Source organism: Castor canadensis, chromosome 4 (genome assembly GCF_047511655.1).
Source record: "Castor canadensis chromosome 4, mCasCan1.hap1v2, whole genome shotgun sequence".
Lineage (NCBI taxonomy): Eukaryota > Metazoa > Chordata > Mammalia > Rodentia > Castoridae > Castor > Castor canadensis.
This window is the reverse complement of record NC_133389.1, coordinates 6,081,624-6,096,220: the sequence shown is the minus strand read 5'-3', so window position 1 is coordinate 6,096,220 and position 14,597 is coordinate 6,081,624. Positions and strand designations below refer to the sequence as shown.

Below are 14,597 nucleotides of genomic sequence, written 5' to 3'. Positions count from 1 at the left end.
TTTATATTTCTAGTGATGCCATTAAACACACATCTGAAGAAATAATGAATAAATATCACATTCCCTAAAGTCTACAAGACAACTGCAACAAAACACAACAAAACATAACACAACAAAGTGGGGAGGAGCCAAGGGCATTTGCTTACCTTGAGTTTTCTTTTTAGACCCTAGTGGTGTTGTATTCAGATTCGTGTTTGCTTAGAGACCCAATGAGGCAGAACCTGGAATGTTATGGCTATTTCATTCAACAAAGCAATATTTGCACAAAATAAGCATGTACATGTAAATCTTTACTTTAAAGCATTCCCAAAATTCATTAAGCCACAAATATACTTATTTTGATTAGCATGCAAATCATATTAAATTCGCTAAAATAGTTTAGCTTTTGAGAATGTGTAATGATTAGAGAAAGTATGTAAACTGAAAAAACAAACTAAATGTTACCAGACATGCAAAACAATAAGCAGACTGGATGTTGAAATTTTGAAGGAATTTTCTAAATTTAAATTTTCTGTCCTCAAAATTTTACTCAGTTTAGGGCTAATAACACACAATGCACCTAACTTTGTATATATGCAAAAAGGAAATTAAATAAATTGTTTCTGGTAATTCTGTTATATTTAAATATAAATAAATGTTCATTATTTTAACACACCAAACAATCACGTGCAATTTGTGATGTATTATATGATATGTGGAAGAAAAGTAGTTTCATATTCATACTAAAAGTAAATATGTCATACTGCAAAATGTTATTTTTGCATTAAAATTATTCAACAAGATGGGTTAGCCATCTTAGTAAGGCAACTGTTTCCAAGTGTCATTTTATATCTTAAAAATATTAATGGGAGCAATTATCATGACCATGTGGAAGCGAATTAGCAATATGAACCTGTATAGTAAATTAATTGTCATAATTTTGTAAAAATAAATATATGCATGTATGTAGAAATACATGCTCTTTGGTCTGTGCGTGCATGGGTGTTCACACATGCTTCCCATGCTCATCTATGGGACTGAAGAAGAGTAAGTGTAGCAGCGAAAAAAAAGAAAAGTTGAGACCCCATGTGTAAACCATCACTTCAAGGGGAACTGAAATGTGGAGACAAAACAGATCCCAAAACTCTGGAAGTATCTCCGTCCTCAGGTTATAGTTGTCATCAAAAAATCTATGGATACTGACCGCTGGACGGCTTTGTCGTGCCTGGACAGCCTGTGACTCGTGGTGGGCACCTCCTCGATTTCATCGATATCACAGCTATCTGCAGCATCTTGCGAGTAGTTGTGTTTCATGACAAGAATGTTCCTTCTGCTCACGGGTGGGATAAGAGGCTTGACAGGCTGTGCGGGCATCTCGGTCAGGATAGGAGCATCTCTTGTGCTGAGGTTACTGCGGCTGCCTTTAGTGCTGGACAGCTGGGATCCACAGTGATGGTCGTGAATGCATTTGGAAGATGACCTCCTCAGTTGATGGTAATTTTCAAGGTCACCTGCCACATCTGTAAAGTCAGCTGTCGCTCCTGTCCCTCTGAGGGTGCATAACTCATAGTGAGGAGGCTCAAACACCTCCTGGAAAACGGTCTGGTCAAAGTCTGACTTCCTTTGGACGTATTTTTTACGAGGTTGTTTGATCTGTACAATGACAGAAATGATAATAAGGATGATCACAATGCAGGAAGTCACGCCAATGACAGTCCCACTGGTGTTGGTGAGCTGGTCCAGCAGGCTGGTCTTCCTCTTCTCTGCAGGTCGGAGAGAGTGAAGACAACAGACAGACAAAACGAGAAACAACCCACCACACATTAATATCATGGTTAACATGTATATTGATAACTTTAAAATGAAATAGGCTGAGCTTAAAAATTTCACAATATAAGGAAGTATTTTAAAATAAACAAAAACTCTCAATTTTCACAAGGACCCTATATTCTAGCTTTAAAAAGAGCCCTTCTATTGCCCAGAATCCTTGCTTTAGATAAATATTTGTAGATATACTCACAGATGCACATATATGTGTGTATATATGTGTGAACAAATATATATATATTTACATGTATATATACATAGATACATATATATTATAAAGAAATTTGAACAAGATCTGTAGTATGACATTTGGGAATAAACTTGTAATTTTATAAATGGCAAATTCTTTTCTTCTGTTGGTTATAAGAAAGCCAGAAGCATGAATATATTTGTTTCATTTTCTAATGATGTTTGACAGCATAACTGAAGTTATAGTAACAATAATATTCTGACACCAAAAGATGACGCCATACGAATTCAAGACAGATGATTTGGAATGTTGGATGAGGGCCTTCATGGACTGTTTACCAAATTAAGTAGCCATATCTGGCAAAGAAAATTATGAGAAGTCAACCATTTAAATTCTAGTTAATGGATCTCTGGAAAATGTCCTGATGGGGTACAGCAAATGGAGATTTGCTCATTTAAACAAATTTGCTGGAATTCTTTAAGAATAGTGATCTTTGGCATTTGAGTCATGACTGGCTCCCTCCTCCCTCAAATCATTGGATCTGCTCATACAGATTGCAGAAGGAACATAGGACTCCCTCTTCAAAGCAGAAGACAGAGGAATGAAAATTATACTATCTAAAGAAGAATGGGGGAGAAGGAATGCAAATAAATTAACATAGCCTCAAAAAATGTAGCAAATATTCAGGCATGCCAACATAATGTAAGGAGAGTAGAAATGAAGAGAAGAAACAGGAAAAATATTCAAATATCAAAGGGTGAAAACTCCCCAGACTTGGTAAGAGAACTTTTCATGATCAGTAAGTATAAGAGATAATTAAAGAAAAAACTACACCCACCCAGACATATAGCATTACAAATGATTAGAAACATAGATAAAGCGAAAATAAAGAGATCAGCAAAGGTAAAACAACTAATCACACAGAAAGGAGCCCTCAGCAGAGCATCACTTGATTTTGCCATCGACAGAGGCCAGAAGGTAACATGGTAACATGTTCAAACTACTGCACTCAAAAGAAAAGCAAAACAAAAATCACCACAACAGTGAAACTGTAGACACAACCCCAATATCCAGCCAAACTACGTTTGAAAATGAAATAAAGACAAAGCCAGATAAACAAAAATGAAGAGATAAATCAATGCTAAAATAGCTACCTTTAATGAAATATTGAAAGAAGTTCTTCAAGTTGAAAATAAGTTACCCGAGAAAGTAACAAATCCACATAAAAACTAAACAGATAACAGCTTAAGCAAAATTGATATAGCCAGTAAAGACAATTATATAAATAATTATGAAAGACTATAGAGCTGCAAATTTTGTCTGCATTCATCACTTAGTTTTATTTAAATGCAGTGTGATATGTAAATAATTATACTGTAGATCGTATGACATATTAAAATGTAGTCTATTTGGTAGAAATAGTACCAATGAGTTTGGTGAGCTAAACTATTGGAGTAAAGGAATGACACCTTGGGTAAAACCAATCCACAGAAGCAATGGAAGGGAACCAGAAATATTCTAAACAGAAGAGTTACATAGCAAATTTTACTAACATATACTCTCTGTCCTTTCTTTTCTCAACATCTTTAAAAGACACAAACTTATATAAAGCAATAATTATTGCAGTATATTGTTGAGTTTCTTAACATATTTAGATGTCATATGGGAAAATAATGGATAAAGGAAAGAGCAATAGAACCGGGTAGGAAAAATGTTTCCATATCTATCCAATATGGTTAATATGAATATGAAGTACATGTAGAGAAGTTAAGATGTATATTGTTAGCTGTACAGTAACCACTAAGGAACTAAGCAAAGAACACATTAGAAAAAGCACTAGAAAACTAAAATCTCAAAGTAGAATATATTCATTGAAAGCAGAAGAGAGCAATAAAGGAAGAAAAGAGAAAAAAACAAAACAAAACATGAGACATATAAAAAATATACAATGGTGAAAGTAAACCCACCTATATCAATGACAGTTTAAACAAACCAATGAGCAGGCAGAACTTGTCAAAATAGATAAAAATATAAGATCCAATAATACTCTGTCTATAGAAAAAAACTTTATCTTTAAGCCACAGATAAGCTGGAATGAAAAGGATGTGATGAAAAGCATAAGAAATCTGACATGACTACACTAATGGCAGGCAAAGTACACTTTCAAACCAAAATGTTAATAAATGGTCGTTCATTTTTTCCATCAGGAAGATACAATTGTAAGCATATATTGTTCAGACAACCAAGCTCAGAACTGCATGGAGCAAAAGCTTTACACAATTGAAGAGAGAAGCAAGAATTCAACCATAATATTTAGAAGGTATAATACTATCTTTCAATAATGCATGAAACATGGAAGAAAATGTACAGGAAAAAAATCAGACTTATATACTGCTAAATAACCTTACTAGACATAACAGACATCCTCAAATAATCCACCCAGAATCAACGAATACACATTCTGGTCAAGGACGCTTGGGGCATTCATTTAGCCTTTACTACATGTTAAGCCATAAAAATAACCTTGATAAATTAGAAGTGACTTAAATCATGAAAAGTCTGTTTTCCTATCACAAGTGGCTCAGGTCTGTAATCTTAACTACTCTGGAGGCAGAGATCAGAAGGATCACAGTTCCAGACCAAACTGCACAAAAAAGTTCATGAAATATTTCCATGTGTATGTATTATAACCTCAATAGGTTTATCTCCTCTAATTTCTTTAGACTCCCTATGTAGCTACCTTTATCTCAAACAAACTAAAATGTAACGTTTTTCATTTTATCTCTTCTCTTTTTTTCTTCTATAAAATCAGAGAACAAGGGCAGAACAAGTCCTGCCCAGAGGGGATGGCTGGCACTAGTGGGAGGGGGGAGGTGTTAGGGAAAGGATGTAGGAGGGTGAATACAGTGCAAAAAACAAATGTGTAAACATGTATGTAAATGCAGAGTATGACACTGTTATAACTGCTGCAGGAATTTGGGCAGGGCGGGGGGAGGCAGAATAAAGGAGAATTCATCCATCGTAACAATAAAGGGAATAAAAAAATTCATGAGACTCCATCTCAGCCACTAAAAGCTGTGTGTGGGAGCGGGCCAGTCATCCCAGCTACACGGGAAGCATAAATAGGAGCATCATGGTTCAGATCTGCCCAGAGAATATAAGCACCAGACCCTATTTAAAAATAACTAAAGCAAAAAATACTGGGGACATGGCTCAAGTGGCAGAGCACCTGTCTAGCAAGCATGAGACACTGAGTTCAATCCCTAGTGCAGTCAAAACAAGCAACCAAACAAAAAGAATGTCTTCCCCTTCTGAAGAAAATCACAAGGACTTTCATAATTCACAAGCATTTACATTTTCTTGATTGCTGTCTCATGCTAAATATTCCTTACATACATGGCAACAAATTTATGTTGGGCAAATGAAGCTGATGGTGACTACTATTCATTAGCACTGCTATATTAGGATAATTCAGAAAGTGTTTAGTTTCCTGTCTATTCCCAAGTGGTTCCTTGGGATCATTGCCAACACCACCAAGTGGTTGATAATGGGTCTGGTTTGCCTATTGACTCTATGAAATGAGGCAATGGCCGGAAGTGGCCCTCTGCTCCTCTCCTCAGAAGACATTTTCATAGATAATATTGGACATAAGCAGAAAAGAATTACCTTCCTGTTTGTCATCCTTTGCAGACTGTTTACTACAGGACCTGAGTAATAAAGTTCATATGGCACTTTCAATTTAAATAAAATACAGCATAACCCAGTCAAGGAACCCTGTCCACATAACCAAACATTTGTGCATAGACTAGTGAAGAATGCAGGAGCACTGGAGACTGTTTTCATTGGAAATGAAGAAAAGCATTTTAGTAACAAAATGGAAGTGGAGTTAAGTGGCTAAAGTGCCTGAAGACACATGTACCCTTCAATGTATTTAATCTCTAGAGTGTGTGCACAAGGGCAGTGGAAACAAAGGAATACACGAGAGGTGCAGGTGCACACTATGGACCACCAGGTATGATGGAGAGTAGTGGTCTCCACTAAAAGCTCCCTTTCCTCCCTATGGTTCTGCAGGCTTTAATGAGATGTCTTCAAGGACGATTCTAAAGTTAAGGACAGTACATGGCACATTAACAAATGATTAAATCTCAGACATACAGAATAAAGGCAAAGAAAAATGCTTACAAATAGTAAGATGCGTCTATATACCCTGTTTTTAACCTGATGCATATAAACTTCCTTCCCACTCCACAGGCAGGGGATTTTTCAAATGTCAAGGACTAATCATTACCTTTACAGTGATTTTCATCCCAAGGATACACACAGTTCTGGAGCCCATTGCAGACCAATGTATTATTAATACACATGTTACTGTGGCAGAAGAATGCATTGCCTTCACAAGGAGCTAAAAACAAAAAGAATAAGACAAGGAAAATCATCTTAAGCTCAGTAGTAAATCATTCACAAATGCAAATGCAAAGACAAAAAGATTAGAATGGGCATTTGCCATTTAAATTAAGGTGACCAATGGACCACAGGATTCTCAGAAGGGTTGCCATGATGGTAATTACCTCTTCTGTTACTAACAGTGTTGGCATCACTCTAGAGGGGCTCAGCTTATATACAAAGAACATGTGATTTTATCATCACCCGTACATTATCCACAAAGCCTTATTTTTTTAAAGTTGGTGTATGCACTTAGTAAAATTTATATGCCTACTACAGGTGTCAATTATGCTTTACACTGAAATTCTATATGTGTAGATTTAGTCTTGTTGTGCAAAGACTCTTAATTGAAATACTGAAATAATTTGGAAATATATATGTAAAAACAAAACATACTCAGCCAAACCCTAGAATACCACTTCTGCATATGAAAGAATAAAAGAAGTTATGGAAATTCGGAACAAAGAGAAAATTAATCTTAAGCAATGTAAGAAAATGTATGTTATGTTCACCCTCATTTATCTTTTATATGTAGTAATATGATATGTATCTGTTTTACTGATTCTAGTGACAATGTACAGTGACTGCAATCTTCAGGTTACAATACATATTTACCTAGGGAAGTAAAACTGGAACTCCACGATGGTATGAAATCTAGCTAGATAATTACAAGAACATGTGAGGAGTAAATACAGTAAAGCTACATGTTGGATATGATTTCCATATTAGGAAAAACACTATTTCATTATTAGAATAGTAGTGTATTTAAAACATTCAGTCTCTATAGCAACATTGTATTGTGGATTTTTTTTTTTAGAAATGCTTCAAAGCCAACTTTTGTTTTTACCACTGTAATCACTGCACATGTCTGGTAAAATGTCATCTTAGTATTTAGAGTTTTTAGTAATAGTTCTGAAATCTTTACAGGCAGACATTCTAGAAAATGTATTATACAAAACAAATAATGTATGATGATTAATCAATCAGTAGAGACTGCTAAATATCAATATTTTCAAAACACTGTAGTCATAATGAATTCTTTTTTAATTGTCAAAACCATATATGGCAGGTACTTCAGAATGTGGGCTTCTTTAGAGTACTTCCTCTGGTATTAAAAATGGTTGGGAAAATATTTTGCATATGCACATTGGTATATTCTGACACTCCAGGGGAATTCTCTCAAGACAAACAAAAGGAAAATACTCCAATCCTGAAAACCAAAAGTAAGTCAAAGATACAGCTCATTCAGACAAAAGGACCTCTCTTGCTCCCCACATAGGCCCCCTCCCAATGAACAGCTTCTTCTTCCCTCTGCTCATTTTCCTTTAAGTTGTAATAGTCAGTTTGAAAAACAGAGCAGGGAATGTGTGATAATCATTTTGAAGAGTATCATGCTACACACTTGAGTTCGTAATTTAAGCACTGTATAAATCTGATACAATGTAAAATTTAATGATCTGATATATTATTGTAAAAATCTGCTTTTTAGTATGGAACTAAATTTGATCCAAATAATTTGCTTAATGTGGAGAGGGGACATTGTAACACTAACAAATGAGTCTTCCCTCACCGTTCTCTTTGCACAAACATGCAAAGTGTGCTTTTCTGGCTAAGGAACAGACTGTACTTTTAATAAAGCTTGGACAGTGCTTCACACACATCAGCCTAGCAGGAGTGTTACACAGGGTTGAGCACAGTGACTGTGGGACTTCAGTGTGTCTGGCGGCCTGGTCTCAAAATCCCAGAGCCACCTCTTTGACCTCTTTGCCCTTGAGCTAGCTACCCTGCCAGTTACTGAGCAACCATATCTGTAAATTGGAGAGTGGGATAGGAAGGTCATACTCAGCTAAGGGTGTGCGCTACACACAGAACGAGTGTAGTGTGGTGCCAGCAAGATACTATAGGCATTACTGAGACCTGTCTTAGGAGAAGGATTTTCACAGGGCCTGCACGTTACAATGTCTGATTCAGAAGCATGAGCCTGTACTTCCTAGTAGTGTGACCTTGAGGAAATGTATTCAAACAGGTTCAGTTGCAGATTATGTTTAGGTGACCATGATCTTCTCCACTGTCATGAAGAGCCGTGAAGAAAACGGAATGCAGAAAAACTTTTAAACATGGCGGAAGAAGTGTTGCCTTTCACATGACTACTAATCGTGAGCTGGTTTTGAACTATTTATACTAAGATAGTGTCCAAAAATAAAATAAAATCTTGCAGTGTTGAGGAGATAGATGATATAAAATTTAAGTGACTTAATTGACAATAAATTTCCTAACTTATAAATTGAGGGTTGTCATTCACAGATCCCTTGCTAGAATTAAATGAGATAGCATATTTGAAACAAATGTCCACTATTTTCTCCAATCTTAAGACTTTCTGGTTATTTTCATATCTTGGAAAGTATATGCCCTTTCTACAACCATGTCCAATGTAAACTGTTATGGTTCAATTCTAAAAACAGAAACAGGAAGCATAACTTTTGTGTATTAAATAAATACCATGGAAATTTAGATATCAGCATGTATTTGTCCTACTGAGTAAGAGTCAGACTTAACTCTGCAAGATATTTAATTTCAATATTAAACTTTTAATATTTTAACAAGACCATCAAAATAGCATGTATTTTCTAACATCAAATTGTAAAGAGAAAGCATCAAGTCCAGTCTTAGAAAGACAGCAGTATTCAGAAGAAAATATTTCTTTGACTTTTGATCTCCAACAAAAAAGGCTATTTTTCCAAAGTGCTGAGTGATCCTCTATGACTAAGGGTTGGATTAAAGTGGCGATATGGTTTTATAGTTATATGAACAAAATTTTTCAAAATTTTCAGAAAATGAATACATACACTCAAATTTTGAAATTATTTCTAGGCATCTCCACTGCAATTTAAATATTCTAATTTAAAATGTTTTTAGTGACTACCCAAACATTTAATAACAAATTATTTGGAAGTACAAAAGGTAGCAGAACATTTTTCTCAGAAGAAGTGTATTGTAAGCCAGCAAGACTGAGACAGGCTGTTTATGTTCACTGACTCTCAGGCTTCTATACAAACTGAAGGGTTCAGAAAAGTGGGGCAGCAAAGATCCTGTTTAACATTGCTTAACCCAGATAATTTAAATTCCAGTTGCTTATCATTTAATAGCCAAAACAAAACAGTTAAACAATTAGGAAGAATTGTCCTCATGCTCAGAAATAATTATAATGATAATATTCTTAATTATTAAGGAAATATAGAATAGTTTGGAAGACTGAGATTCAAAGTAGGGTAAAAAGGAGTGTATACTCTTTCAAATTATAAAAACATAAGCAAACACACTATGGAAATTTTTTACAGGAAGTACGTAGCCAAAATGTGAATAACGGTTATTTTCAGAAGTTACTCAAGTTACATTGCATTTAACCCCATCTGAGACATTTTCCAATGTGTATACATACATATATACACGTAATGCCAGACTTGAAAAAAAATGACTTTTCATGAAAAGCAAACCAAATGATTGTCAAAAAAGTCAGTTTTGCTTTCAGATTTTTCAACAAGTAAAGTGAAAGTTTTTGCATAACATCAATGTTTTCCTATATTTAAAAGTAGTTAATGAACTCAAAATGCGTTTTACTTAGTATTGCTTTACCACTCTTGTTTTTAAGCTCTCATCTGTTCTAGCCACAAGATGGCAGACTTCTACCAGATTTCAGTGAAACTGTTTGAAACCATCAACTTGATTATAGACAGCACTAATAACCATGTTTACACCTGTATGTGACTGACTGATTCTTTAAAGAAAGAAAAAAATGTAGCAGGAGGCAAACAGAAATAACTTTGAGAGTATTTTAGCAGGTAAAGAAGCTCAAAAGAAAGCTCAAAAGAAAGATTGATAGCTACAACATGCTATTGTTATTTTAAAATGACAAGAGTAATCAATGGATTTTCCATCATTTTTGGTGTTTATTTCATATATTGATAAAATGCTGTTTCAATGCTGCAATTAAGAAGGTTAAATTTATATTTGCTATTTTAATACCATAGCCACTAAGCTCATTCTATTAGGTTCCTTTCTTTCTTAAAAATGGAATCTAGAAATCCAGTTAATTTAAGTCAAAATTAAGTAAAACTGTGTCAGATATCTTTTTGAAACACTAATATTTCAAATACCTGTGTTTTGTGGTTAAAATGTATCATTGATGGATTAATGCAAAATCAATGACATCACACTGCATCATAAAATTTGGAAACAGAAAGGCTGTTGAACAATATGGTCCTAAGACAACACTTAACTCAACATGAGTGGGACTGAGTATATCCAGTGCACCCGCTCCCTGTCCACACCACCAATGGTGGTCCCTACCTAGTTCCCTTGCTCCTTGCTTCCTTCAATTCTTTTCTTTTAGCTTCTTTAATCTGTGCTTTCTCCAAAACTCACCCAGCTCTGTGCCAGCCTGTGTGGGCACAGTCACACTCACTCTTTCACACACACACACTCATTCACACAGCCAAACTCATTCATACATAGTCAGTCACACACTCATTCACACACTCACTCACACACAGCCATTCACACACACACACACACTCATTCACACAGCCAAACTCATTCATACGTAGTCACACACTCACACTCACTCACACACACACACACTCATCCACACACTCACACACACTCATTCACACAGCCACTCTTCACACATAGTCACACACACTCATTCACACACACCCTCATTCATTCACACAGCCACACTCATTTACACAACCATAGTCACTCGTTCACACACACACACACACTCATTCACACAGCCAAACTCATTCATACGTAGTCACAGACTCACTCACACTCACTCACACACACACACTCATTCACACAGCCACTCGTTCACACATGGTCACACACTCATTCACACACACTCACACACACTCATTCACACACACACACTCATCCACACACTCATTCACACAGCCACTCATTCACACATAGTCACACACTCGTTCACACACACTCATTCACACACACCCTCATTCATTCACACAGCCACACTCATTTACACAACCATAGTCACTCGTTCACACACACAGTCACTTATTCTCAATCTTTCACACACATTCATTCACACACTCACTCATTCACACTTATTCACACTCACACATTCATTTACACACTCACTCGCACACATACTCACTTCGATTTGTGTTTTTAAAAAATCACTATTGTAGTTCATTTCCTCAGCCTGTAATTCAAGGGGAAGTGCTCGCAGACCTGTGCAGACAAGCAGCAGCATGAGCAGTTTCTCAGAAAATGTTTCCACCTTCTTGCTTTATTCTTGGGTTCACCTTTCATTGACCTTGAAGATAATGATTTATTAAAACTTTCTGATCTTCAAGACATCCTGGAGCCTATTCTATTGCTCTCTTTGGCAATGAAATCAAGGCAAAGCTTCTCATTGTTATACATACATAACTGGATAGGCATCTACCTTCTACAGTTAAGTAATGAGTTCACACCACATAGCAAAGCCTTGCATTGTTGAAAACTCAATTGCTATCAAATGAGTGAGGTGAGATCCCTGTCTTTTCAGGCTGCTGTGCTGCTGTCTGTAGACAGGTGTAGTCACATTATTGGGCCTCCATATTTCCCCTCTCTCCTCTCTCCACATCCTTTTCCTCAGTGACCTCAGTAGGACTGAGCACGTACCTGTGACTAGGGGCTCACACTGAGCACTGACAATTGTCTGAGAACCATATCTGCCACATGAACAGTCAAACCCCTACCTCACATCTGCACTTGTAATTTTAATGACCTCCCTGGTTAGTGACAAAGGGCATGACCACACTCCCAGCATGCAGGATAAAGGATGAGACTGTCCTGAGGCCTGCCTTGCCTCAACACCTTCATGCAAACTGGCCATTGCTTGTGTCAGCTCTGCGTAGATTCCAAGCTCTGGATGACCTTCCATTGCTTACTCCTTAGCTAGGCCATCATACAATAAAAGGTCTACCGGGAGTGCATACACACAGCTGTTTCACTCTGTTAAAAACACTTCAAATCCTGCCCAATTAAGTTAGATTCAATTCGAAACTCAGTGCTTAGCACACAAAGATTTTCATTCTCAGATCTCCTGCTAGCCCCAAATCTCAACCAGTCCCTTTGGAACCACATGTGACTAACACACTCAGTGCACACATGCTGCATCCTTCCCTACGGCATGGCCCATTCTGGTTTTTACCACAGAACTCTTAGAACCTGAGCTCCACATGGACCCCTTTCTGGGTATTTCATGAATGCTTATCTGAAGACCTTATATCATGTAAAATTCTCTCAGCAACACAATGGAAATGAAATGCCATCTTCTCACTAAAGTTTGACAAAGGTTTTAATAGTTAAGGAATTTCAAACTTTTCTTAATATTTTCTTGGGAAAATAACTGAAATATCAGAGAGAGCAATGACTAAACAACTGAATATGGGTTTTTTTAACTTCAAAAATGTATAGCTTCTTGCTAATTGTCATTTTAGTTTGGTATTCAAATTATAGAAATACACATGTTAAAAATATATAAAATATATTGGGCCATCAGCATTAGCCCCAAAACAAACACTTATTTTTTTTTTTCAAAACAAATGGAAAATTTTCCCCTGCCACCATATTTTGAACTAAAAATGGTCCTAACACTATGTAATTAGAAGAGATGTCATTTTCCTTGAAAAATGCTGTTTAAATCCAGGCCAGAAATAGATTTGTGTATCTCCTCTTCTTTTTCTTTATCATCTTCATATTTGTTTTTTAAAAATCAATAGCTATTTCCAAAACTTTCTGTTCCAGCATGACTAAGCTATCAGTCAAAAACATCTAGCGTTATGGAAGAAAGACATTTCTCAACTCTATTTTAATATATGAAATTCTGCTCACAAACTGCAACTTAATCTCACAATTATTAGCTTCCTCCCCAATGTTGTGCTAAAATTGCATATTCCTTCCATTCTAAAAGACATTATATTAAGGAAAAAAGAACACATCTTCATGTGACAATTTCACTCCATAGACAGAGATCATTTCTTTCCTCCCATATGTGTGAGCCAATCCATAAGATATCTGTTCTTTTTTCATTCCAAGAAATTATTTTGCATTTTATGCTAACATTGTGTCTGCCTTGAGTCAGCTGCATAATGATTTATTCATCGTGAGCAATTAGACATTATAATTATAATAAAGATGATGTTGAATTGCTTCTGCACTCTGACTATTTTTAGGCCCCGGACATGTGGCCCAGGGTTTGTTTTTGTGGCTGAATTATACAGATCTGCAACAGTTGGCTAGTGTAGACACATTGTTCTGACAAAGGTACAATATTTGGCTTCATGTTGAACATGCCAAGTTCCGAAAAAAGAACTTGCGGTAAATAAAGTTCAGAGCCAGTCATTGACACATCACATTACCTCAAGCTTTTGTGATTCTATTTCAAAACCTATAAATTCAAGTTAAAAATTTTATTTTACCATACAGTAAACACACAGAGTGCAATTTCCGTAACAGCTGTGAATGACAGTGGCTCTAAAATCATAATCAGAAGGATCAATATGTATTATTCTGAAGGATCCTAGCAAAATTTTCACTTGACCGCAGGCATTCACTGAACGAAAGGCAACATTGCTCTAAAATATTCATGCATGTTCCACAACATTCCCTAAGATAGTCAATGGATAGACACAAAAACTGCATTTATTGAAATTAAGGCAACTGTTTTGGTTTAAAAATTTAAATCTTGAATGTTTCATAAGCCATGTACCTGTATTTATGCACAAAAGAGTTCTCATTGACTTGAGTTTTCTTTGTGGCACAATTGGACTCAAACAAATGTTTAAAAAGAAGAGAAAAAAGGAAGGAACAAAAGAAGGAAGAAAAGAAAGAAGAAAGAAGGGATGGAGAGAGGGAAGGAAGAAGAAAGGAAGCAAGAGTTGATCCCTGTCAAATTATAAAATTTTATACATATATTTCCTTTAATCAATAGTCTTATTGCATTTGAACATCAGAAGCCATTGGAACTGACCATTAGCTCAGTTCCAAACACATGCATTTAAAACTTTCACCTGCCCTCTAATGTTTCTCCCATTTTTTCCTGAAAGGTAATTAAAGACTAAAATCTAGCCATTACCAAGTAGCAGAATTA

General features: G+C 36.0%; 1 protein-coding gene across 5 annotated transcripts in view; it reads right to left on the bottom strand.

The window, feature by feature from the left end:
• The window catches only part of Neto1 (neuropilin and tolloid like 1), a 134,418-nt gene that overhangs the window by 25,835 nt on the left and 93,986 nt on the right, over window positions 1-14,597 (bottom strand). For all 5 annotated transcript variants that reach the window (XM_074069645.1, XM_074069646.1, XM_074069647.1 and 2 more), the window contains exons 8-10: window positions 6,285-6,398; window positions 1,184-1,742; window positions 147-221 (exon numbers count right to left, since the gene is read on the bottom strand). In XM_074069645.1, coding sequence (XP_073925746.1) covers window positions 161-221; window positions 1,184-1,742; window positions 6,285-6,398 — 734 coding nt within the window. In that variant the 3' untranslated portion in view covers window positions 147-160. The remainder of the gene's footprint in view (window positions 1-146; window positions 222-1,183; window positions 1,743-6,284; window positions 6,399-14,597) is intronic.